General features: G+C 31.7%; 3 protein-coding genes across 4 annotated transcripts; 2 read left to right on the forward strand and 1 right to left on the reverse strand.

Moving 5' to 3' along the window:
• Positions 1 to 305: 305 nt before the first annotated feature.
• LOC108772377 (DNA-binding protein D-ETS-6) lies at positions 306 to 8615 on the forward strand. Its single transcript, XM_018537897.1, has 4 exons — positions 306 to 363; positions 462 to 719; positions 7489 to 7753; positions 8288 to 8615. The coding sequence occupies exons 1-4, from the start codon at positions 306 to 308 to the stop codon at positions 8613 to 8615; spliced, it is 909 nt and encodes a 302-aa protein (XP_018393399.1).
• A 3237-nt stretch (positions 8616 to 11852) lies between these two features.
• On the forward strand, positions 11853 to 13747 carry RpS12 (ribosomal protein S12). Of its 2 annotated transcripts, none has more exons than XM_018537899.1 (5): positions 11853 to 11920; positions 12056 to 12091; positions 12416 to 12550; positions 12893 to 13097; positions 13640 to 13747. In XM_018537899.1, the coding sequence occupies exons 1-5, from the start codon at positions 11874 to 11876 to the stop codon at positions 13706 to 13708; spliced, it is 492 nt and encodes a 163-aa protein (XP_018393401.1). In that variant the 5' UTR covers positions 11853 to 11873; the 3' UTR covers positions 13709 to 13747. The 2 variants fall into 2 exon arrangements, with proteins under 2 accessions (XP_018393401.1, XP_018393402.1); XM_018537900.1 differs by lacking the exon at positions 11853 to 11920 and adding an exon at positions 11924 to 11945.
• Positions 13748 to 13992: 245 nt separating this feature from the next.
• Positions 13993 to 19316, reverse strand: Zmynd10 (zinc finger MYND-type containing 10). Its single transcript, XM_018537903.1, has 8 exons — positions 19164 to 19316; positions 18966 to 19074; positions 15615 to 15898; positions 15253 to 15458; positions 14990 to 15159; positions 14477 to 14620; positions 14162 to 14394; positions 13993 to 14070 (listed from the first exon to the last, which is right to left on the reverse strand). Exons 1-8 carry the CDS (start codon positions 19259 to 19261, stop codon positions 14001 to 14003), a joined length of 1314 nt encoding a protein of 437 aa, XP_018393405.1. The 5' UTR covers positions 19262 to 19316; the 3' UTR covers positions 13993 to 14000.
• Between the last annotated feature and the right edge of the window lie 3437 nt (positions 19317 to 22753).

Genomic DNA, 22753 nt, shown 5'->3' on the forward strand with positions numbered 1-22753 from the left:
GACATCGTACATCAAATGTCATCTGAAGTGACGGATTCTAAATCGACTTTCAAGTCGAACTGGAAATCGAAGAGAGGTAGTGATAATACAACACAAACGGTTTCGAGATCCAAATAGATTTGTGCGATGTCTTCGCAGGTGCATGGAGTATGTAACATTAGGTTTATTTTTTTTCGCTACACTTTCTGTATTGGTGCATATAGTGCAAAAATTTGAAGTAAAACAAATTACGTCCGTTTCGCCTCCACTTATTGAATTGTGTTCACAGTGCAGCGAAAAAGAACAAACCTATTGAAATTGGAACCATGTCGAAAAACAATGAAGACCTTGACGACCATCCCAAGCAAACTATGGTACCATCCGGTAAATATCGTTGGCTAAACGATCTTTAAAAGTTGTACTTTAAACTTATTAGTATGGGAAATATAATCCTATAATATCTTGGGATCTTCGTTTTTCAGATCCGTCCAAGTGGAACTCGAGTCATATAAACAAATGGATTTTATGGTGCAGTCGTACATTCGCTATAAGACCAGGATCCATTGCAGCGATACTCCCATCAACTGGCAAAGAACTGCTGCAATTAACACTGCAAGATTGGCGAGATATCAGTGGAATAGCAGGTAATGTCCTAGCGAAACACTTGGCTCATCTTCGTCTACAAGCTACCGGCGTGCATACTCCGGATTTACTACAAGAGAAAAATAATGAGGAAATTGGTAAGTCTGAACGAATAATCAGTTTAAAATAACTTTTTTCTTACTGTGAATACTAATGGAAATATTATCAGTAAATATTATTCCATTATTCGAATTAGATTGAGAAAAGAATTAAATTGAGAGATTATTCTGAGAATTCAAATATCCATCTAAATTTAGATATTTAAAATCAGACACTTGAAATAAGTTCAGAAATTCTCTCAAACTATGGATTATTAGAATAATATCTTAATAATTTAAAAAATCTTAGATAAATAATTAAATAATAGAAGACTGTCGAAACATACCACCATTTATCATACTCATTATGTTTGATATATATTAAGGTACAATTGACAATAAATACTCTTTAATTTTATTATATCGCTCATATATTAATCTTTCTACCATCTCTAGTTTGCATTAGCAAATTATTAAGCTAGATTTTTATTTTTTATTATTAAATAATAGAATTATTTGTTTTATTTATGATTTGAATTTTTCACGTATCTAAACTCTGATATGAATTATTTCATTTAAAAATGGTAAAGAATATCTCTAGTTCAAGAATTACAAAATAATAAACGGTAAATTATATCTAGAATAAAAGTTATCTACATAGGTAAAAATTAACAAAATTCCTTAATAAAACTTATCAATACATAGTTTTCGAAACCCAGTCATTGCGTTATCTGTATCCTTTATTTCTACATATAATATACGTACCAATCAAATCATAATACATTTCTTTCTCTTGGCAGTACTAACATCATCGCGTCTAAGCATATTAATTGCAAGCATAAATCCAAAGCAATTCATGCTATAAATTTAAATAACAAAGTTTTTAGGAAAGCTTAATAGGGATTTAGTTTTGGACCTGTCACGATTGAATAGAAAATGACCGGAAAAGGCTAACCATTCCCCAAAGACCGATTCTGGTCTAACTGACCAGGAGCTTATCTAAAGCTTTAACGATAGCGGCGATCTATTATAGATAAACGCGGTCCGGCAGGAAAGTAAATATCGGTATCGTCGAATGGATAGTTTTACCCCAGACTTTCTGCACCTCTGTTGCTCATGTGATTCGAAAGAAAAAGCAACGTATGTGCTGAAACGTTCGTATATTTTGTCGATATAAAATCGAGGCGATTGAATAAAAAAGCGATACCCCAAAGAATAAGGAGTAAGCTTGCAACCTGCAAACATTGAATTAAATTTCATTTCATACGAGATAAGAAATTTCTACGAAAGTATAGACTGTATGGTATTTAAAAATATATAAAAATGTATGATAATCATGACAATAATGATTGTAATACGAAATTGTTGTATATAGAAGGATGATTTATCGAAGTATCTAAAAATTTATGGCTACAGATCCAAAAACAACTGTTAAACCGTCAAAATAATTATATAGAAAACTGAAATATTGCAAAAAATATTTGAATTTTAATAATCAGCTTGAGCCTTCAAAATTATTTTAATAATCTAATAAAATTATTTTCAGATTTGTATTTAATTAAATTTTTAAGACTTTTGCAAAGCTGTTCTTTCCATGTTGAATCGGTTCGACTGCGTATAGAATCATAGTGAAGCACATGAAAAAAAAATGAGATAAAAAACTTAATTTTCCTTTGTCTATACTCTATTCGCCCCTCTTTTTCGTACACGGAATACAGACTTTCGAGCACCGTCTCTTTGGACGTGGAGGAAGAAAAGCTAAAAGTGAGAGGTACCGAACTGTGGCAGCGTAAGCCTCTGAGATATATCGTCCGTTTGAATAACGTTGCAGCTCTCTCTCTCTCTCTCTCTCTCTCTCTCTCTCTCTCTCTCTCTCTCTCGCACGCGCGCGTGCGCGCTCTCTCTTTCTCTTTCCTTCCCTCTTATTCTCTATGTGTGTCGGCCCATCTCGCCCCGGCAGCAGCCGTTTATTAAACGAATCAGTGTTATCGCGGTGAGAGAGTCCTCATGAATAAACCATCGAGTGTTTAGGGCAGCGGAAAGGTGGTGCCACGAGGGGTTACGAGCTTGCCGCGCGACCGCTTTTACCCCTCTTTCTGCTCTCCTCCAGGGGCAGGCTCTAACGGGCTCGGGGGTGGTAAGCTCGCCGCGGGGCGCGACTATATTGTTTTCGTGATGAGCGGCAAGCGTACTCTGGATCTTGAATGTATACGGGATAATTTTACGCGTCGCACCTCCGTCACACGTCGCTTAAGCTTCTCTCCCGCGCACGTATCGTCTTGCGTTTATGGCATGCACTTTGTATTTACGCGTACATGCGCACGTGTTTAATGTGCAGCCACGATATTTTCGAATGAATCTACTTGAGCTTGTCCTTTGAGCACTTTGTATCATATATTTAACGTAGTCGTCGAATAATAAAATAAAATTTTATATACGCATTTTTCCTTTCACTCTTTCTTTCTTTTACATAATTGAGTGTGCGTAATAATATACGAGGGAGCTCTCTCTTCTGCGTAAATCTTTTTGTATCCTTTGACAACATTCAAATTTTATACCACATTATTTCTGTATACCTCTTTACTTTCGTCATTTCGATTAAGATATATACGACGTATAATTCTTGGCACATGCGCTATTGTTAGTCAATGTAATACAGAAACTCGAAAAAAATAAATATCTTCTAATATTGTGTGTTGTGAGTATGATAGATAATAATACACTCACTCGCAAAAAAGCGATACACTATAAATTTGGGAAAAATTTACCAAATTTCAAATGATCATAAATAGGTAATTAATGAAGATAAAAATATGTTTAAAAGAGCAAAATAAAGCTCGAAATGTCCGCTTTAAGATTATTTAAATTATATAATACTAGGCTATTATTTTCAAAATGGCGGATGATAAAGTAAGAACATGCAACATTAATAATCAAAGATTCAATTTTGCGATGGTGCATGATGTGAATCGGTTCTCGCCGCTTAATCAGACAACATGATTGTGAAAGTATAGAATTTTATCTTTAAAATGCTTGTTTACTGACCTCGATACGATTATTTTTCGCTGAGAGTTATTCCAAATTTAAATTTATACCCCTGTCATTAGAGGCGTATTTTCGTTCTAATACCATAGTAGCGTTTGGTTAGGAGTGTTTCGGGCTGTGACGTCACAAATAGATACCATGATCGAAATGACACTTCACTGTCACTACGGAAACATGAATAATACTTGGCGGTAAATATGGGTCAGAGAACAAAATGGTAGTGTTAGCCTTAGCGATACCATTATTTGAAAGGGATACCTTTAATGATGACTCACTTATCATAGCGTGTAGTAAATCGGGGACAGCATGTAATGTTACTTTGCTATTTCAAAAAGAGGATATACAGTAGCATTTTAGCATATAAAGCTTGGTTAAGTGGCGTTTCTAATATACTTACTTACAAAGAAATTTACTTACAAGGGAATTTCGCGAGGTGTTAAATTCTGATTTTAATAAAACTTTGTGAACTTGTATAGCTTACATAAAGAGATGAATTTAAGAAATATCAGTTGGGGCGGAAAAAACAGGGATGAAATCACCCCTTACGTGTATAGCAGTTTTCCGTTATATTTCGAAAACTATTCAAGACATAAAAAAAATTGATTTATACAAAAGTTTTACAATAAAATTACCTTTATTCACGCCAATATTTTTTTTAGAAAAATTATTTAACAATTTTTTTTCAAAAATTTTGAAAAATTATTTAAAAAAATATTATTGACGCAAATGAATATAGCTAATTTTGTTGTAAAACAAAATGTTTTGTATACAACTTTTTTTATATCTTAAGTAATTTTCGATGTACACATTATATAAAAGGTGATTTCACCTTTTTAAACCGTTTTTCCACTCTAATTGATTTTCTAAATCAGCCTAACTTATGATATTTTTTTAAATTCATCTTTTTATGTGAGCTATAAGTTCACAAAGTTTCATTAAAATCAGAATTTGACACCTGGCGAGGTTCTCTTGTTAGTTTATCTTACATTAGAAGCCCTGGGTTTTTTTGGATCTTTCGACATTTGGATATTACCAGACACAGCATATGCTGATCAAGGTTTAAGATTATATGTTATTCATTACTATTTGCAGCGGCGGACTCAAACGGATCACTTTCCCGCTCAAACAGGTAACCACAAACATGCAAATGACCTCCTCGGTTTGGTTGAATGTTGGGTCCTACCAAGCTAATGCGTTAGCATCGGTGACGTCACAACCACAAACGAAAATAGCCTTAGTCACTTCCGGTTAGTCGTGGTTGGATAATAAAAATACGCCTTAGCTCAAATTATGTTTGTAATTTTGCCCAATATGAACTGCATGGAGTTTGATTGATCGAAATCACATTACATGTATGTGCTTGCGTGCGTGCGTGCATGTGTTTGAATGTGTTCTACTCTTACATTATATCCAGGATCGATGGCGTGGACGTGAACCGCCATCGGATTCTTATCTCTGCTGACACACGCACACGTACGCACACACGCACGCACGCAATGTGATTCCAATAAAACTATATGCAATTTATATTGAGACAAATTGCAAGCATAATTTAAGTTAATGACAACGGTATCTTAAATTTGGAATAACTGAGCGAAAAATAATAGTATCAAAGTCAGTAAAAAAGCATTTTAAAGATAAAAATCTACTTTTACGTTTATGCTGTCCCATTAAGCAGCGACACCCAATTCACACCAAACACCATCGCAAAGTGGACCTTTGATTATCAATTTTGCATGTTCTTACATTGTCATCCGCCATTTTGAAAATAATGGCCTAGTACAATTCCCATTCAATTAATCTTAAAGTGGACATTTCAAGCTTCATTTTGCTTTTTAAACATATTTTTATCTTTATTATTTATCAAATAATGATTATTTAAAATTTGGTAAATTTTTCCCAAATTTATGTGTACAGCTTTTTTTGCAGATGAGTATATATATATATATATATATATATATATATAATATGAAATATTTATGTGTGTAATATCTCTATTAAAACTTCTTATAAATATAATTGTAATATAAACGACTGTATGTACAAAGAGCACTTCAACCGAGAATTTTGCGTTAGATATTTTTTTTATTTTCATACAAGTGTATAAAAAGATTTTAAAGTATTCTCTCTAATATTCCATATTGAACAAAAAGGGCGAGCAACATGCATATGTTCAGTTTATCAGTTTTCTTTTCAGTTTATCTTCATAAATTACAGACAAAATAATATGAAATAATATAATATTGCTAAGTTTTTACTTAGCAAAGAAAATTTGTTGTGATTTAAAAAGAAATGCTTATCTCAAACAAACGTTTGAAAAATCCAATTATGGAAGAAATTTCGAATAAATCTATATGTATAACTTTGGTCATCTCGCTCAAGATCTTAAAGATACTTGTGTAATTTCAAAAAAGAAAGAGAGAGAGACAGCAGCTGAGACGGTAAGTACTCTAAGCGCAGTATGTCGCAAGAGGGGGAGGTGTAAAGGTATTCCGTTCTTACCAAGACTAAGAGTGGGGGCGCAAAGGGCTGAAAGCTGAAATAACCAGGGGCAAAGGTCGCTCAGTCGCTCTCTGTCCACTGACTAGCGGGGTTTTATTGTATCTCAAATGCGTCTACCTTCCGCTTATGATTGATGTCGCGTGCGTGTAATTGTCCGAGCTGTGTAGAACGTTATCGAGATCGGTGAAATGAATCTCAATTAATATTCTCTGGGTTGTATCCATTATTTTCCAAAACAGTTGATTCGCGATGGAATTTATTCATTGCTCGTGTGATCGTTGGACATGAACCTATAAAATTAACTTCTATTATCATTCGGTTAACACATATGAAAAATCATAGCGATGTATAATGCACTTACTCTTTTAAATCAAAAGGATGTAGGCTCAAGACATAAGATTGCGATAAATATTAAGACTGCAAAACTATTGGCGTATTGAAAACGCAAGAAAACCATATTTTCAAGGCGTGATTCTCAACTCCAGACATGATGGGCTTGTCGTTTATCGGTTTTCGAAAGCGCCGTTTATATGGCACAGGATTAGGCCAAAATATCGAATTCGGCGCGTAATGTGGAGAATTCAGACGCATCCTTTACATCTTCAGCAGGACACCAGATTACACCCTTCGGCCGCTGCGATTCTTTATAACGGTAAATTAAAAAAAGAAAACAATTCAATTAAATTGAAATGGAAATATTGAAAATAATATTAGGCGCGCGTCTGTTCTTTTTTAACTGAACTTCTTGCACGATTCAACTTTCTTTTTTTTTCTCGAATGTGGAGAAAAAAGGAGAAAAATATATATCATGCAAAACATTCAGCTAAAAAAATTAATCTTATAGTCTTCGTCGCTCGTGCATTTAGATATGACATGGCAACTGTGCTTGATGCAAAAATACAGATGTATGGCCTACTTGCAAAAAATAACTTGAGTCGTAACAAATATACTACTTCAACAGTATAAAAAATAAAATGTTATATATGTGTTAATAGAGAATATTAGAATAATTACTTGGCTTTTTACATACTCTCGTAATAAAATTCAAACGATAATTATCGTAATTTTGCCAACGTGATAAAATAATATTTACATAGATGATACGCAGATAAAGACGGAAGGATAAAAGTCCGTGTCAATCAGAACAAGAAGACGAATGTACTGGGGAAAACCGATGATCCATCGCTTTTATCTCTCTGTTTATCACAGTCCAAACGATTCGATCTCAAGAACGGCTTGAGAACATGGTTTGGTGCATGCGTGTTCCGTTTTCTGCTTGCAGAAAGGTTCAGCCTCCTACAACGAACTTGCTCACTGATTGGATCAACGGCTGGAGCCAGTGGCTCGGGGGCGGTCGGAGGCGGACAGGTTCAGCTCTGGCAATTCCTGCTAGAACTGCTCTCGGATTCGTCTAACTCATCTTGTATCGCGTGGGAGGGCTCGAACGGAGAATTCAAGCTCACTGATCCGGATGAAGTCGCACGCCGTTGGGGTGAGCGTAAGAGCAAGCCTAACATGAATTACGACAAGCTATCACGTGCGTTGAGGTAATTGTATATAATGATAATTATACATATTGTAAATTATATCGGCATGTTGATAGAAAAGAGACACCTGTAAAAAATTAATATTTTTTAAATAATGAAAGGAAATCGATTTTGAAAACTGCTATATATTTTATAAACTATGATACATTTGTGGCTTATTTGTTTATATAAGTGTTGCAACATTTTGATATATAATGAAATTCACACTATATGTATTTAATGTATAATGTTTGAATTTTTCTAGTTTTAAAGAATACATTATAATTGAAAAGATAACATGAAAAAAAGCAAAGTTATAGAAATTGCGTATTTACTACCCTATTTAAAATGTTCCAATTAGAAACTTTAAAAATATTAAATAGTATTCTGCTGAAAAAAGTTGCTAATTTTAAATTGTCACTTTTCTATTAATACAGCGATATACTGTTTACCTTTCTTTTTTCTTTCTACTTCCATATGTAGATTTTATTTTTTCTTCTTCAAAACTCTTGTGGACTAATACAGTGCTTAAGAAAGGAAAATGTTATTCCACAGATATTACTATGACAAGAACATAATGACAAAAGTTCATGGTAAACGTTATGCTTACAAATTCGATTTTCGTGGTTTGACGATGGCTTGTCAGTCACAAGCAGGCATTATGTTGGAAGCGTCAACGTCGTCGCGCGTAACAAATACAAGCTGTCATCCTCATCATCAGGCTCATCGCACTCATCGTTTATATCCAGTTGGACCTGCTCAACACTCTGTGCCATCTACCTTCCAATCAGAACAGTCATCTTCCAGTCAACAACAGCCACCACCTCCACCACCATTGCCACCACCACATTATTGGCCATATCGATATTCACCACCAACATAACATTGTTCCCAATCACTGTTAGGCACATGAAATTATATTAGCTGATGTTAACTTTCGTCTTCTTCTTCTCAAACTCCCTCCCAATAAACATCGACTGAATGTAATATAAATATAATAATTTCATACCAAGCAATATAAATTAAATAACATACATAAAACCCATATCAGTAAAATTTAAAAACTAAAATTGAATTAGATTTCCAATAAAAAAAAAATCAGTATCAAGATTAATGAATTTTATTTTGATTTATCAAATTCCAATCCAATATCAATTTCAAATTCTACTCTGATACAAACTTTATATAATAGTTACGTTGTTGAGTATTGTGAAATTATGGGTTATATAATGGAATTATAATTTTGGTGTTTATGTTACTTTTAGTTGGTGCTTACTGGGGCTTAATGGAAGAAGAACTAGCTCTAAATCTGAAAGCTTACTCAACCATACTATTTAGTGATAAATTAACTTTGATCAATTTGAGTAAACAACAGCTCTCACTCTTTTCGAATTCCTTTTTTATTCTTATCTTAGATACATTATCACATTTTTTTAAATATCCAGCAGCATTACACTAAAACATAAAGTTAGCTTAGTTTTAGCTTTTAATTAACAAATATAGGAACAATCTGTATATACATAATAATAATTAATAACAATGAAAATTAACAATATACATTAAACAAACATGAAATATTTTAGATTAATTTAGACATTTAAAATGTTGCAATCATTGGATTTCGTTCATTACTTTTTCACAATTGTGCTCCATAATATACCTAGAATCTTGTAAATATATCATTTAGTACTAAATTCAAAGCAATATATAACAGTTTTTATTTCCTTCTTATTATCCGCGACTATTATAAAATCTATTACTTGTACAATAATAAATTCTATACTAACTAGTTATACTAAATACTTTTATATAATAGAATCGTATATACTTATATAGAAAATGTATATTTTGTAAACATGACTTTCTATCTAATAAAATATAATATAGGAAAATAAAAAGGAAAATTTATCTATTATGTAAGTCAATAAAAAATAAAATATAAGTACTAAGATAACGCTTGTTATTTTTTAAAAACGACCAAATTAAGATATCGAATTTCGGTATTATAAACAAGCAAACGATGTAAACAATTGATAAACTTTATTATAATAATTTCACAATTTAAAATTTAAAGCGAAACGTTTCGACTCTCTCTCTCTCTCTCTCTTACTATAGTCCTCTTCAGTCTCAAAATAATATATACAAACATTAATATAAATATAACAATTTAAAACAATAATTATAAGATATAAAGTCAATTAGTCAAATGTTCTCTCTTAGTTAAATTGTAAATTGAAGGAAAGAAAACCATCTCATAAAGCTGCATCTGCATCATGATTCTATGGAACCATTAATCAAATATTAGGCAATTAAAACCGAAATTGAAGATAAAACACAAAATCAGATCCGAATGTATATCAGAACTTACGTTAATTTCAGATGCTCCAAAAATAATTCTCTGTCTTCAAATTCAAATTTATTGTATTGTAACGCAGATGTGATGTGTATAAGAAGCAGTTGTCAAAAGAATAAGGGAAATTATGATTTGGCTATAGAAATGTCAAACACTGTTTATCATTACGAGGTACATAATCAAAACAAAATATCATATGTTTTATCTAATTTTTCAGTGTCTTTTTGAGCATTAATACTATTCTCTTATTCTTTAATACAAAGCGTTTCTGAAATAAGCTTCTTGTGTAATGAGACGCTACATCCATAATCTGAACGTTATTCCAATCAAAAGAATGATTATGTTGGTTGCAATGTTCAGATATTACAGAAAATTTTGAAGGATCTCCTCCCATATTGCGCTTATGTTCCCCTATTCTTGTGATCAACTTTCTCTTTGTTTGGCCTACATAAGACGAATTACAGTTGCTACAATTGATTTTATAAACCACATTATTCTTTTGTATAGTATCTGTATTGTCCTTGTGAACTTTAATAATTTTGTTAAGTTTATTGATACTCCTAATTCCTATGATAAATACTTCTTTATTTAAATTAGAAGTAACTTTATTTGTAATATTTGGAATGTAGGGTAAGACAAAAAGTTTTTTTTTAGGAAGATCAATACAGGTACTATATGGTGATCATTATGTGTTGCATGTATTTTAGATTCCAAAATAACATTAATTCTTCTTTGTATTGTGTTAAAAATTAATGGCGGATCTGATTTTGTGTTTTATCTTCAATTTCGGTTTTAATTGCCTAATATTTGATTAATGGTTCCATATATAGAATCATATGATGCGGATACAACTTTATGAGATGGTTTTCTTTTCTTCAATTCACAATTTGACTAAGAGAGAACATTTGACTAATTTACTTTATATCTTATAATTATTGTTTTAAATTGTTATATTTATATTAATGTTTGTATATATTATTGAGACTGAAGAGGACTACAATAAGAGTCGAAACGTTTCGCTTTAAATTTTAAATTGTGAAATTATTATAATAAAGTTTGTCAACTGTTTACATCGTTTGCTTGTTTATAATACCGAAATTCAATATCTTAATTTTATCGTTTTTAAAAAATAAAATATTACTAGTTGCTTGATTGCTTAACAAACATCAGCCAGCGCAAATCTCCCTTAGTAACAATACCAATTTATTACCGATACATTGGTTAAACATGAAGGATATATTGGGCCAATATTTGATTAATATTGTATCAATAATTGTGTAACTAGAATCAATTCGACTTTTTTATAATATCCATATTACAAATAATTATTTGTGATTACGTAAACGTTGAAAGACTGAAAACCTATCGTAAAGCGGTAAATATTATAAGTCCTAAATCTTGTTATATTGCATTAGGGGGGAGATTATTTTTAAGTTAAATACCACCTACGCTCACGATACTCCAGATTCCGATGAAGGCCAAATACGATCACATCGAGGACACGAATGACGCGAATCGGCTTATTATCCATTATCGTCTAAAACACTCGTTGTATTTGTGCAACTGTAGATTGATACAAATTTGCAACATTTGGCGCGAATATTTGATCCTAACCTTAAAACCTAAGGTTTGTCGGCAAGAGGGCACAACTCACATTGCAGTAATTATGATCGATCGTCGATAACTCTACTGTTTCGGACAGGATGCTGTAGATGTTGCTCCGCCATCAACATGCTTAAACATGCTGGTCGAAAACAAGCGTGGCGTCGCTGCTGATCAAAATAACGCATGCGTAAAAGCCTAGAACGCGGCATTCTTTTCGGCCTGCAAGAAAGGTAAACGAGGTCACATTGGGTATTGGTGTGGTTAAAATCCGTTTATTACGCTAAAATCATCACGTATCTTGCCTGCAAAAGCATTGAAATGTATTTCCTATAGAGAGAATAATAACGTCTCGTATTTATTTCCAGCTCTCCAGCTCGCTCAATCATGTCTGACGTAGAAAAGTGAGTATACTTCATATTTCCGCACCTTTTTGTCATGCAACTAGTCTTAATAAATTGGCGAAATCATGAATATACAGATCTATACGAACTTACAAGAAGGACTTAATGACTAGAAATAAAAAATTTGACTCATAATAAATCTACTCATTATTATGTGATTGGTTAAACTTTTATCATTGAAAGATCAGTCCTGGAATCTACAGTTGTAAAATACACATGGTTATAACAGCTAATGAATGGAATTAATAAAATGACACGTATTGATAAGGCGAGCTTTAAATAATATTCTGGAAAACTGTATTCAATAAAATTGTTTCTTTATAGTGATGATGTACCATCCGCGATGGCAGCGGGTGGTAGTATGGATGTTAACACTGCGCTACAAGAAGTTTTAAAGAATTCTCTCATTCACGATGGCGTTGTTCATGGACTTCATGAAGCTGCCAAAGCTTTAGATAAGTAAGATACAGAAATGTAAAAGTCTATCATAAGAGGCTTATTCTTTTTAGCTAAATTTTTTGTACTGTTTATTTTTTTCTTTTTTTCCTCCATTGTGAAAAAACAAGATGGACAAACTTCAAATATATAGATTTATTGAGATATTCTATTTTATTTTAAATGCAAGTGTACATTCAGTCACAAAAAGATATATGTAATAATAATTATAATATAAGCAAACAGATGTGTAAGGAAATACAGAAGCTCTTTCTTTTGAAATTAAATTGCTATATTTTAATATCTGTGATCTTATACTATAAATAAGTATACAATTTTTTTTTATTGATGTGTCTTATATTGCAGAAGACAAGCCATGCTCTGCATTTTGGCAGAGAATTGTGATGAACCAATGTACAAGAAATTGGTTCAAGCATTATGTAACGAACATCAAATTCCACTGATAAAGGTGGATAATAACAAAAAATTAGGTGAATGGGCTGGCTTGTGTAAAATTGACAGTGCAGGCAAAGCACGTAAAGTGGTTGGCTGCTCATGCGTCGTCATAAAGGTAAGCTGTATTAAAACTTTCGCTCTCTTTCTAATAACATATATGATAATCGTTGCTTTCCATTTACATACAAATGAAACAGAGTTTAAAGTGAGCTGAGTATGAAATACTCAGATTAATGACGTCACTACTTGCTTACTTTGGTAAAATTAACAAATAATACAGGTTTATAACCTCACTTTTAAAGTGAGTCTGCGAGATCAATAAACCACACGGTCTCAATCTTGTGCAGTTTGTAGGTAAACACTCAGTTGAATCTCACTTCTCAGAATGCAAAAGGAACGCGTATTCTACTGAGTTATAACGTCATAAGTGAGAATTATCTGAGAATCGGTGTAAATGGAAAGCAACTATTAATTAAATAACAGTATATTAAAGACAATTGTAAAACCTTACATGATGATATTTGGGCTCCCTCTACTGAGTAGAACCCATATAATAAACAGACCATGCTGTAATTATGCCTTGCTGATGTTATTTTATCAATGTTTTCTTCTTTATTATTAATATTCCATTATTGAGTAAGCATTTATTATTTATAGGATTTTGGTGAAGATACGCCTGCTAAGGATGTTCTAATGGAATATCTTAAACAAAGTGCTGTACATTAATACCTTTTAATAAAATATTTGACATAAATTACACAAATATGTCTGTATTCCAAACATTTCTTAAATTTTCATTAAAATATGTAATTATGGATACAAAGATTACAACTACTCTTTCCAATAAATTGCAAAATGCACAAGAATTGTGAAAATGACCTCACTGAAAATAACGTTGCAATTTTGCATCCACAACTATAATATTTCATCATAATTAAAAAGAAGATATATGTATATATTTAATATATTTTTTAATGTATTGATGAATACATATTCTTAATTATTAAGAAGTGTATTATCACTGTTTAGTTTTTGTTATCGTGTTGCAAATATTCTTGTGATTTTCCCAGTCTTTTACTTGACACTTTCTATAAGAAAGGAATATCAACTCTGCATTACTTTTGCAGATGAATACATTTAGCATTTATTAGTAAAATCTGATTATTATTCCTTGTATACCTGCTGCAATACCAAACTTCCTTACATCTGGAACATCGTTTTTTGGATGGTTCTTGACATAATGAACATTTTTTCGTTTCTATATAGTCTAACTTCTCCAAATCATAGACATCGCTTAAAATTTGTGCGGCTTCTTTAATGTAACTCGTATCTGTTGTAAATAAGTACTTGGACTGATGTCTAGCCAGTTTCTTCCATTTTTTATGATATTTTTCCAGAATAGTTGACTTTATCTATATTTAATGTTTAATTTTGTAACAATTGGTGATCAATAAAAGAATGAGGAGTGAAGAATAGCGATAGTGATATGCTTACCTGCGGTATAACTTCCACAAGAACTGGGCAGGTTGAGTTCGAAGATGGCATCATCGGCGATATGTTTAAATAAGCTAACCATCTCTTAAGCTCTATTAAAGGCGCAATTTGATCGAGTATATCTTCGTGCAAATGTTTCTGTAGCTGAAGTATAAAGTTCTATTAAAAATCGTACATTTTTGATTGATTAATAATTAGTATACACATGAATAAAGAGGATTATATTCAGTCAAGATGAGTCTCTTAGAACCCAGTAACATTTGTATAAATTCTTACAATTTTCAGTTAAAACAAATGCTGCTTACCGATTATTTGTCAGTTTTGTAACACAGTCTTGGACTGAACCTGGAGTCTAAGACTATTTCAAGACAAATAATTGATACGCAGTGTTAAACAAAAAATTGTAAAAATTCACACAAAATATTTTACACTAAGATTCTCCTTGATCGAATATGACCCTCTTCATTCATTTGCGTTTAATTTCTCGGTCCATTTTCACTTAAGAATTAGTACTTTCGATAGCTGGGATAGTCTGTGCTCTGTAATTTCATAGTATGGAGAACATTTTGGATTTAGAAGTAATTCTCGCAAACCAAACCATACTTGTCCCTCTCTTTTATTAATTTTCCCAATCTCACTCGGTTTAATTTTCCTCCAGCTAGCTTCATACATCAACACCTCATCTACATGAAGATTAACGATAGTTCAACTGTTTATCATATTCCATTAAGATGCTAGAAATGGAAAATAGATATTCACAGATGAAAATAGATTACCATCCTCATTTTGCTTTATCCATGGTTGACTTTCTATTAGCTGCGCAAATAAATACGGAAGGTCGTGTATAGCTAGCATGCGCGAAATTGCGCAAAGAGGAAGATTATCCAAAATTTCTATTAGATAATGAAGAATCGAGATACATCGCATCCCAATATCAAACTCGAATGCCTTTTGCTTCTCTACTATTTCTTCCAAGCAAGATCTAAAGCAAAAAATGTACGATTAACAAATTCGATATTCACGAAAATTTATATTACTTTGTGTAAATAATACAATATATATTCTCTGCTGAGTTTATTTTATATTTTGTTATATATATTTAATTAAAATATAAAGTATCTTATATATATATATATACTTAGCATCTCCGATTTCATATATTTGTAAAGTTTTTCCATCGAGAAGCATTGTCACGTGTTGAACGGTATAATCGATGAGGTCAATTACTGTGTCATCCAATGTTTGCGCGCTTTCGCAATGAAACAATATATTTTCCAATAATGAAACCGCGATAACTTCATGATAGAATATGCTGAACAGCATGAATGTGTTTGTTGGCTCCCCATTAAAATCGATCAAAAGTGGAAATACCTTGTGCTTCCATATGTCGATTTGTATAGCTTCGTATACAAGAATATGAATCTGAAAACAATACGATTAAATAATTGATACTGTAAAAGAGACAGTTACATCGATTAAATATATCTAATGATTATTAAATATTAATAAAACAAAATATATAGAAGAAGGGCAAAGAGCCAGTAAAACAATTAAGAAACTTAAATTTAAATAACAATCATGTACAAGTAGTTTAATCTAAATAATACAACATATGCTCGACTCCAATCGGGTCATTCTCAATGTACGGTAAATATAATAAAGAATAGAATGTCTAATTGGCTAGGACACTTGCGCTTAAAGCAAGGTATCCGGGTTGTTCGACTCCTGACCGAGGTAATATTTTTCGCAATAAGAATTATTTTCAGATTTTAATAAAGTTTAACATCAATATAAGATGCTAAAAAAGAGCATTTATTAATTTATTAAATTGTTATAATTAATTTAATTCGTGATAGTACCGCAGTAGTTTATCAGAGTTACGTTTTAAGACTGATAATCGTTCGGCGCGCAGGTTGAAGGGACACATATATATTAGTGTATAAATTCACGCAAAATTATATATAAGCATTTAAAGATCCAAGCTAGACTGTTATAGGCTTCGTATTAGTTATGTTTTGGTACATTTGACGGTTTTTAGATTTGAATATTGTATAATAAAGAATTTGTTATGTAATGAATATAATAATATAAAATCATTAAACAAGTTATCGCATTAATGAAATACAAATTTATTGTGTTTCAACAGAAAAAAATGATTATTTTGCGTTCTTCATTTTATGTAGAATTGAGTCAAAACGCGGTAATCAGGTTAATAAACTTCCATATACTTTGTTTTATACTTATAGAGCCTTATAACTTTTATTATTTTTATATACGTGGGCAAAATGATGCGTTGTAATCATAAGTACTTTAATTTTACCTTTGTTTTTATAATCTCTATACTCAATAGTAATTTTGGTTTACAACCTTTGTCTAGATTTATTAACCTGATTACCGTTTTGACTCACAATTCTACATATAAAATGAAGAAGGCGAAATAATCATTTTTTCTAAAATTACGATTTATATTGGACCGTCGATATCATATTTATATGTGTTTTAATCATTTTTTCTGTTGAAATATAATGAATTTGTATTTTACTAATGCGATAACTTGTTTAACGATTTTATATTATATTCATCATTACATAACGAATTCTTTATTATATTTATCGGTAACATTGAAAATAACCAGATTGGAGTTGAACATATGTTGTATTATTTATGTTAAACTTCTTTGTTGTATAATTATTTAGATTAAATTCCTTGTTACATGATTGTTATCATTTAAATTTAAATTTCTTAATTGTTTTACTGGCTCTTTGCTCTTCTTCTATATATTCGTTTTATACTTATATAGAGTCTTATATAACTTTTATTATTATTAATAAATAAAAACAAAGTTACTATAGAAAATTATATTTTTGCACATTTCTTCATTCTGCCGGAATAATCTTTCTACAGGGTTGGGAAGTAATGCGTTACTTGTAACGGCGTTACCGTTTTCGTTACTTTTTTCAGTAACGATCGTTACTTTTTTCTATCTGTAACGGTAACGGTAACGTCGTTACATTTTTACAGTCACGGTAACGAATTTAGTCGTTACTTTTACTGTTACTTTAATTTCCTATTTTTAATTTCCTATTCAATAGATCATGCACTGATTGCGCGCCAATTAGCGCGCGCTGATCACGTGCATTCTGGAAACTTATGGTATATTTCAAAAAGTGAAGCACTAGGTTAGAGAATTTAGAAGCATCGAAGAGAATTGTAAAATGTATCTTTACGCCATGATAATAATGTGATATTGTTTTACGCAATAAATATTAAAAACTCAGAATTTTTATTTTTTATATACATATACGCAATATTGCTATTGTAGCATAATATATCTTTTCAAAATTGGATTAGATTTTTCATTCATTTTCAGCACATAGTGAAGGAGAATATAAAGGTATCCTCTTTTATTATTTGCTGAAAAATTGTTAAACTTTTAAAAAAAGATTATCGCTTTCGGGAATCATTTTATTTCTTGATTTTTAATATAGTTTTTTTTTATGAAAACATTGTCATGAAAAAATTGTCATGAAAATGTAGAAATGAAACACGATATCCGAACGATCGCGAAAGAGATATATTTTTCTTTTTAAGTATAAAATGTGCATGGAGTTGTGTACTCTTTAGTTTTTTTTTTAATATGAAACGAATAACTTTCTTTTCCATATCGAAGCGTTAAATTTTAAGAATTTTTTATTTCAAATTTGTTTATGCCAAATTTCAATATTTTGTACTTTGTCTATGTCAAATTTCAAGATTTTGTACTTTGTACTCTTAACATAACCAAATTATGTGCAATAAATGCAATTATAAAATATTTACTGTTTCATTTTATAATCTATTCTTAATTTCTTTTAAAAATATTTTCTAATAATTTTTAGCATTATCAAAAAAAAGTAACGAATCGTTACATTTTATAATAAGTAACGCTAACGCTTTACTTTTCGAAATTGGTAACGAGTAACGGTAACGAGTTACTTTTTTCAAAAAGTAACGGTAACGTAACGCGTTACTTTTTTGAGGTAATGCGCACAACTCTGTCTTTCTGTTTGTATCTATAATATAATACTATAGCTACTTATTGTAGCATATTTTATAAATTGCTCTTTGTAAACATAAACGAAAAGTACAAAAAGGACATTATAAGAGTGTAAAAAAATTCATTGTAAAAAAATTACAAAGTTCTATAAACTATACATAACTCTTGAAGTTAATAATTATTGGATTAATCTTGATTGTCCATCTCCGTATGTCTTAACATTGTTCACCATGCAATTGACAGATCGAACTTTGTAATTTTTTTAGTAATGTAATAGTTCAGAATTTTGTAAGATGATATTTTATTATATATAACTGTTACGTTTTATCTAACTTTTTAAATTTTATTTTACATGACTCTTACAATGTCCTTTGTACTTTTCGTTTATGTTTATATCAAGAGACCTTTACCAATTTTTATATTACTGCTCTTTGTAATTATTTTTGTAATTACTTTCTTTAACGAGATGAACCATTCCATGACACTTTCCTCGCGCAGCTTCGTTATCTCAAGCACATTTTGCTGGTTTAACAACGTCAATTTTTTGTGGAAATCCAACCAACTGAAAGAAATCCATACATTTTCACATCGATTTCTGAATTACATCGAATAATAAGATATATAAGGGAGTGTGTTAAAATGCGAATTCACCTTTTTGTACCGACATTTTCGAGCTCCGAAACGTTCAAGCTTTCTACGTAAGTTTCAATTTCCCACGGTGATACTATATATTCCATCTGCTCTGCCATTTTTTTGAAAAGAATTCTAACGTGTTTTTGCGTTATAAGATTCTAAATAACGATTATCATGTATGTACTGGAGATATTCTTATGTCCATGACAACAAAAGTACGTTTGATCGATAAATCGTATATATTTTTGTTGTTTTAATTGAATGTTTCGACTCTCACATAAAGGTACTTTTTCATGCGCAGCACGCTGCAGCAGCAATTCGTTACTATTGGTTAAGAATTTTATGTAAGCTAGATGACGTACTTCCGGCGCAAATACATTTTACCGCAGTTCGTTGAAGTTGAACCGAACGAACAGCAAGCAGCAAGCGGCAAAATCGAGGCAATATTATTTATTGCAATAAATATTAGGAAAATAAACGAAGAATAGCTTCGGATAAGGTACGAATGTTTGTAAATTAGATCATTTTATACTTTACACTTTACTCTTTAATTTGTGGTAAAGTATAAAATGATCTAATTTACAAACATGTATCCGTACCTTATCCGAAGCTATTTTTCGTTTATTTTCCTAATATTTATTGCAATAAATAATATTTTCATAATGAAACGACGGATATATTGTACGCTTTCTCGATTTTGCCGCTTGCTGCTTGCTGTTCGTTCGGTTCAACTTCAACGAACTGCGGCAAAATGTATTTTGCGCCGGAAGTGCGTCATCTAGCTTACATACAATTCTTAACCAATAGTAACGAATTGCTGCTGCAGCGTGCTGCGTATGAAAAAGTACCTTAAAACGCGTTTAAATACTTTAACAAAAAACTTATGAATATTGTCACGCAAATAAATGCAGCTGTTGATTTCATGAACAAAATCGTTAATTTAATATAAACTGATATTTAGCGCTGCGCATACACAAAAGTTGATTGGCATATTACAATATACAGAACTTTTCCTGTTAGATATCGGTATGTCCAATCAACTTGATGACAAAGAAACTTTCGAATAAACTATTCATGTCAATTCGCAAAATATAAAACTGTAATATAATTTAATATTTACCTTAACAATAAATTAATAACTTTAGATTATACAACATAAATAACTTCATTTTAAAATATATATATAAAGTATATATATATGTATATATGTATATATATATATATATATATGAATTTAAATATTTCATATAAAAAACTGATAAAATTATTTTTATTGAAAATACACATTTTACCGCGCGGCAAGCATTTCCGCGTCCAGTGGCCGGTATTCATAGTTTCTTTCTCTCCCCTGAGAGAATGCCAAGCATGTTTTGCAAAATCATACAATTTAATGCTCTGTGCACAAAATTTTGATTAATTGCTGTATATTTGCTGAAAACGTAATATTATTTTACTATTTTCGCATTGGGCAGCCAATCAAAGATTGACCATTGCTGTTTAGTATTTGTGGTCAACGTCTGATTAGTCTAAAGAGCGGCCATTATTTTGGACGAGTGCGCATCCACGGGAATGATACACTTTGTATTCTTATCATGGTCGAACCAAAAAATCATGGACATAGCAAAGATTCAAACCAAAAATTTTATATCCTGAAGAAGGTTTCTACAGGTAACTGATGTTTTTAAATTTCATTCACTCTTTTTACTCTTTTTTTTTTTACTCTTCCGCCAAAGAAACAAAAATGTATAATTCCACTAATAAGCAGTGCTATGATAGATATGTATATTGTTTTATTAGGACGACAGAAAATAACCAACGACTTGGAGCACTGCATAATGTGTAAGAACCGCTTTCCCAGCTACTTCGAAAGGACAAATACTGAAAAAAAATTGTAGCGAAAATAGTAAAATAATAAAATTTCAACAATTTCGCTCAAGTGTTCCAAATCGTAGAACAATTTTTTCTCTAAAACAGTTATTATAAATCATAATTTTATATATATTATAAATTTTATATATTATAAATATTTATAACCTCTCTCACCTGTATTAATCACAAAAGATTGGGCAGCCAATCAAAAATTGACCATTGCTTTTTAGTATTTGTGGTCAACGTCTGATTAGTCTAAAGAGCAGCCATTATTTTGGACAAGTGCGTATCCACGGGAATGATACACCTTGTATTCTTATTATGGTTGAACCAAAAAATCATGGACATAGGGAAGATTCAAACCAAAAATCTGGACATTACCGACACGATCGTGGGCATTGGCTACATAGTTCATATAGAGACGCTTCAAAATAAAGTAACAGCATATATGTAATACTACTATATGGCTAGTGCCTATAAGAGGGAGTGAGAGGAAGCGGTCCCAGAACCACGGTGCGGGAATATATATTTCCCTCTCTTTCTAAGAGTACTTTGAGTGTTGTGCGCATGCGTTGGATTGATCGCATCCGCCAATAGGAAAATAGAGTGCGATCAGTGAGATGACGCGAACAGGTTATGCTCGTTATGCTTATTAGATGTGTGCTGTTGTACACAGGCAAAAATGGTCAAGATATGTTATTTATGTGGCAAAAAGCCTAATGCGCCTAATGCGACTGAAAACATTAGTTTGCATAGGTATGAAATAGGTATTAGTTTGCACTGATTGTCATGAAATTTCTGTAAGGGATTGCACTGTATTCTTATATACATAACGGCAATCTTGAAAAAGTTTATTTCATAAAATTAGGATTAATTTATTTATTCCGACTAAACTGACTCTGTTAACTGTAACAAGGTTATACCCTGAAGCGGAATCAATCACTTTTTCCTTCTTCCTTACACATATATGTATATTTATCCTTCTATTTATTATTGATGGAGGGGATGATCCGACGCATGCGCACAACGTTCAAAGTACGCTGAGAAAGAGAGAGAAGTATATTCCCGCACCGTGGTTCTGGGACATGGACTTCTCTCTCATCTAGCCATATAGTAGTATTACATATATGATTAACAGCTAAAGCCCTAAACACAATTTTTCACTTTTCATCCTAGGGAAAAAGTTTCATAATCGATACCCTGATGTGAACCCGGCCTAGGTACTGATCATGAAACTTTTTCCCTAGGATGAAAAATGAAAAGTTAAAAATTTCTCTATTAACTTCAATGGTAAAAATTTTCACTGTTCATTTTTCATCCTAGGGAAAAAGTTTCATGATCGATACCCTAATGCATAGTTCACACTAGGCGCGATAAGCGTTGCGCGACGAGCGATAACCAATAAGAACTCTGCTTTACATCGTCGTGTGAGCTAAAGCAAAGCTCTTATTGGATATCGCTCGTCGTTCATCGTATCTAGAGTCCTAGGCCGGTATTCATAGTCACTTCTTACTTGAAGACTGTCTTAAGTAATGTCTTAAGATGCTAAAGCGATTCTCTGATTGGTTCGTAACTCTTCAAGACTGAACTTAAGACGGTCTTGAATATAAGAACTGACTATGAATACCGGCCCTAGATATCAGAGAAGCGCAACCGGCTTAAGTCAGTATCGCAAAATTACTAAGGGTCTGAGCACAAGCACTGCCGTAACATTTTACGACATACTTAAGTTGTAGACG

The sequence above is a fragment of the Cyphomyrmex costatus genome, unplaced genomic scaffold, assembly GCF_001594065.2.
Source record: "Cyphomyrmex costatus isolate MS0001 unplaced genomic scaffold, Ccosl1.0 scaffold188, whole genome shotgun sequence".
NCBI classification, from domain to species: domain Eukaryota; kingdom Metazoa; phylum Arthropoda; class Insecta; order Hymenoptera; family Formicidae; genus Cyphomyrmex; species Cyphomyrmex costatus.

Bases quoted from the DNA above. Each gene is read 5' to 3' on its own strand.
- LOC108772377 (XM_018537897.1), top strand. From the start codon at position 306: ATGTCGAAAAACAATGAAGACCTTGACGACCATCCCAAGCAAACTATG. The intron at 364-461 runs GTAAATATCGTT...TTCGTTTTTCAG, and splicing joins GCAAACTATGGTACCATCCG to ATCCGTCCAAGTGGAACTCG. The intron at 720-7,488 runs GTAAGTCTGAAC...TTCTGCTTGCAG, and splicing joins GAAAAATAATGAGGAAATTG to AAAGGTTCAGCCTCCTACAA.
- RpS12 (XM_018537899.1), top strand. From the start codon at position 11,874: ATGCGTAAAAGCCTAGAACGCGGCATTCTTTTCGGCCTGCAAGAAAG. The intron at 11,921-12,055 runs GTAAACGAGGTC...ATTTATTTCCAG, and splicing joins CTTTTCGGCCTGCAAGAAAG to CTCTCCAGCTCGCTCAATCA. The intron at 12,092-12,415 runs GTGAGTATACTT...GTTTCTTTATAG, and splicing joins ATCATGTCTGACGTAGAAAA to TGATGATGTACCATCCGCGA.
- Zmynd10 (XM_018537903.1), bottom strand. From the start codon at position 19,261: ATGGCAGAGCAGATGGAATATATAGTATCACCGTGGGAAATTGAAACT. The intron at 19,075-19,163 runs GTGAATTCGCAT...GATTTCTTTCAG, and splicing joins GAAAATGTCGGTACAAAAAG to TTGGTTGGATTTCCACAAAA. The intron at 14,395-14,476 runs GTAAGCATATCA...CATTAAATATAG, and splicing joins TTGTGGAAGTTATACCGCAG to ATAAAGTCAACTATTCTGGA.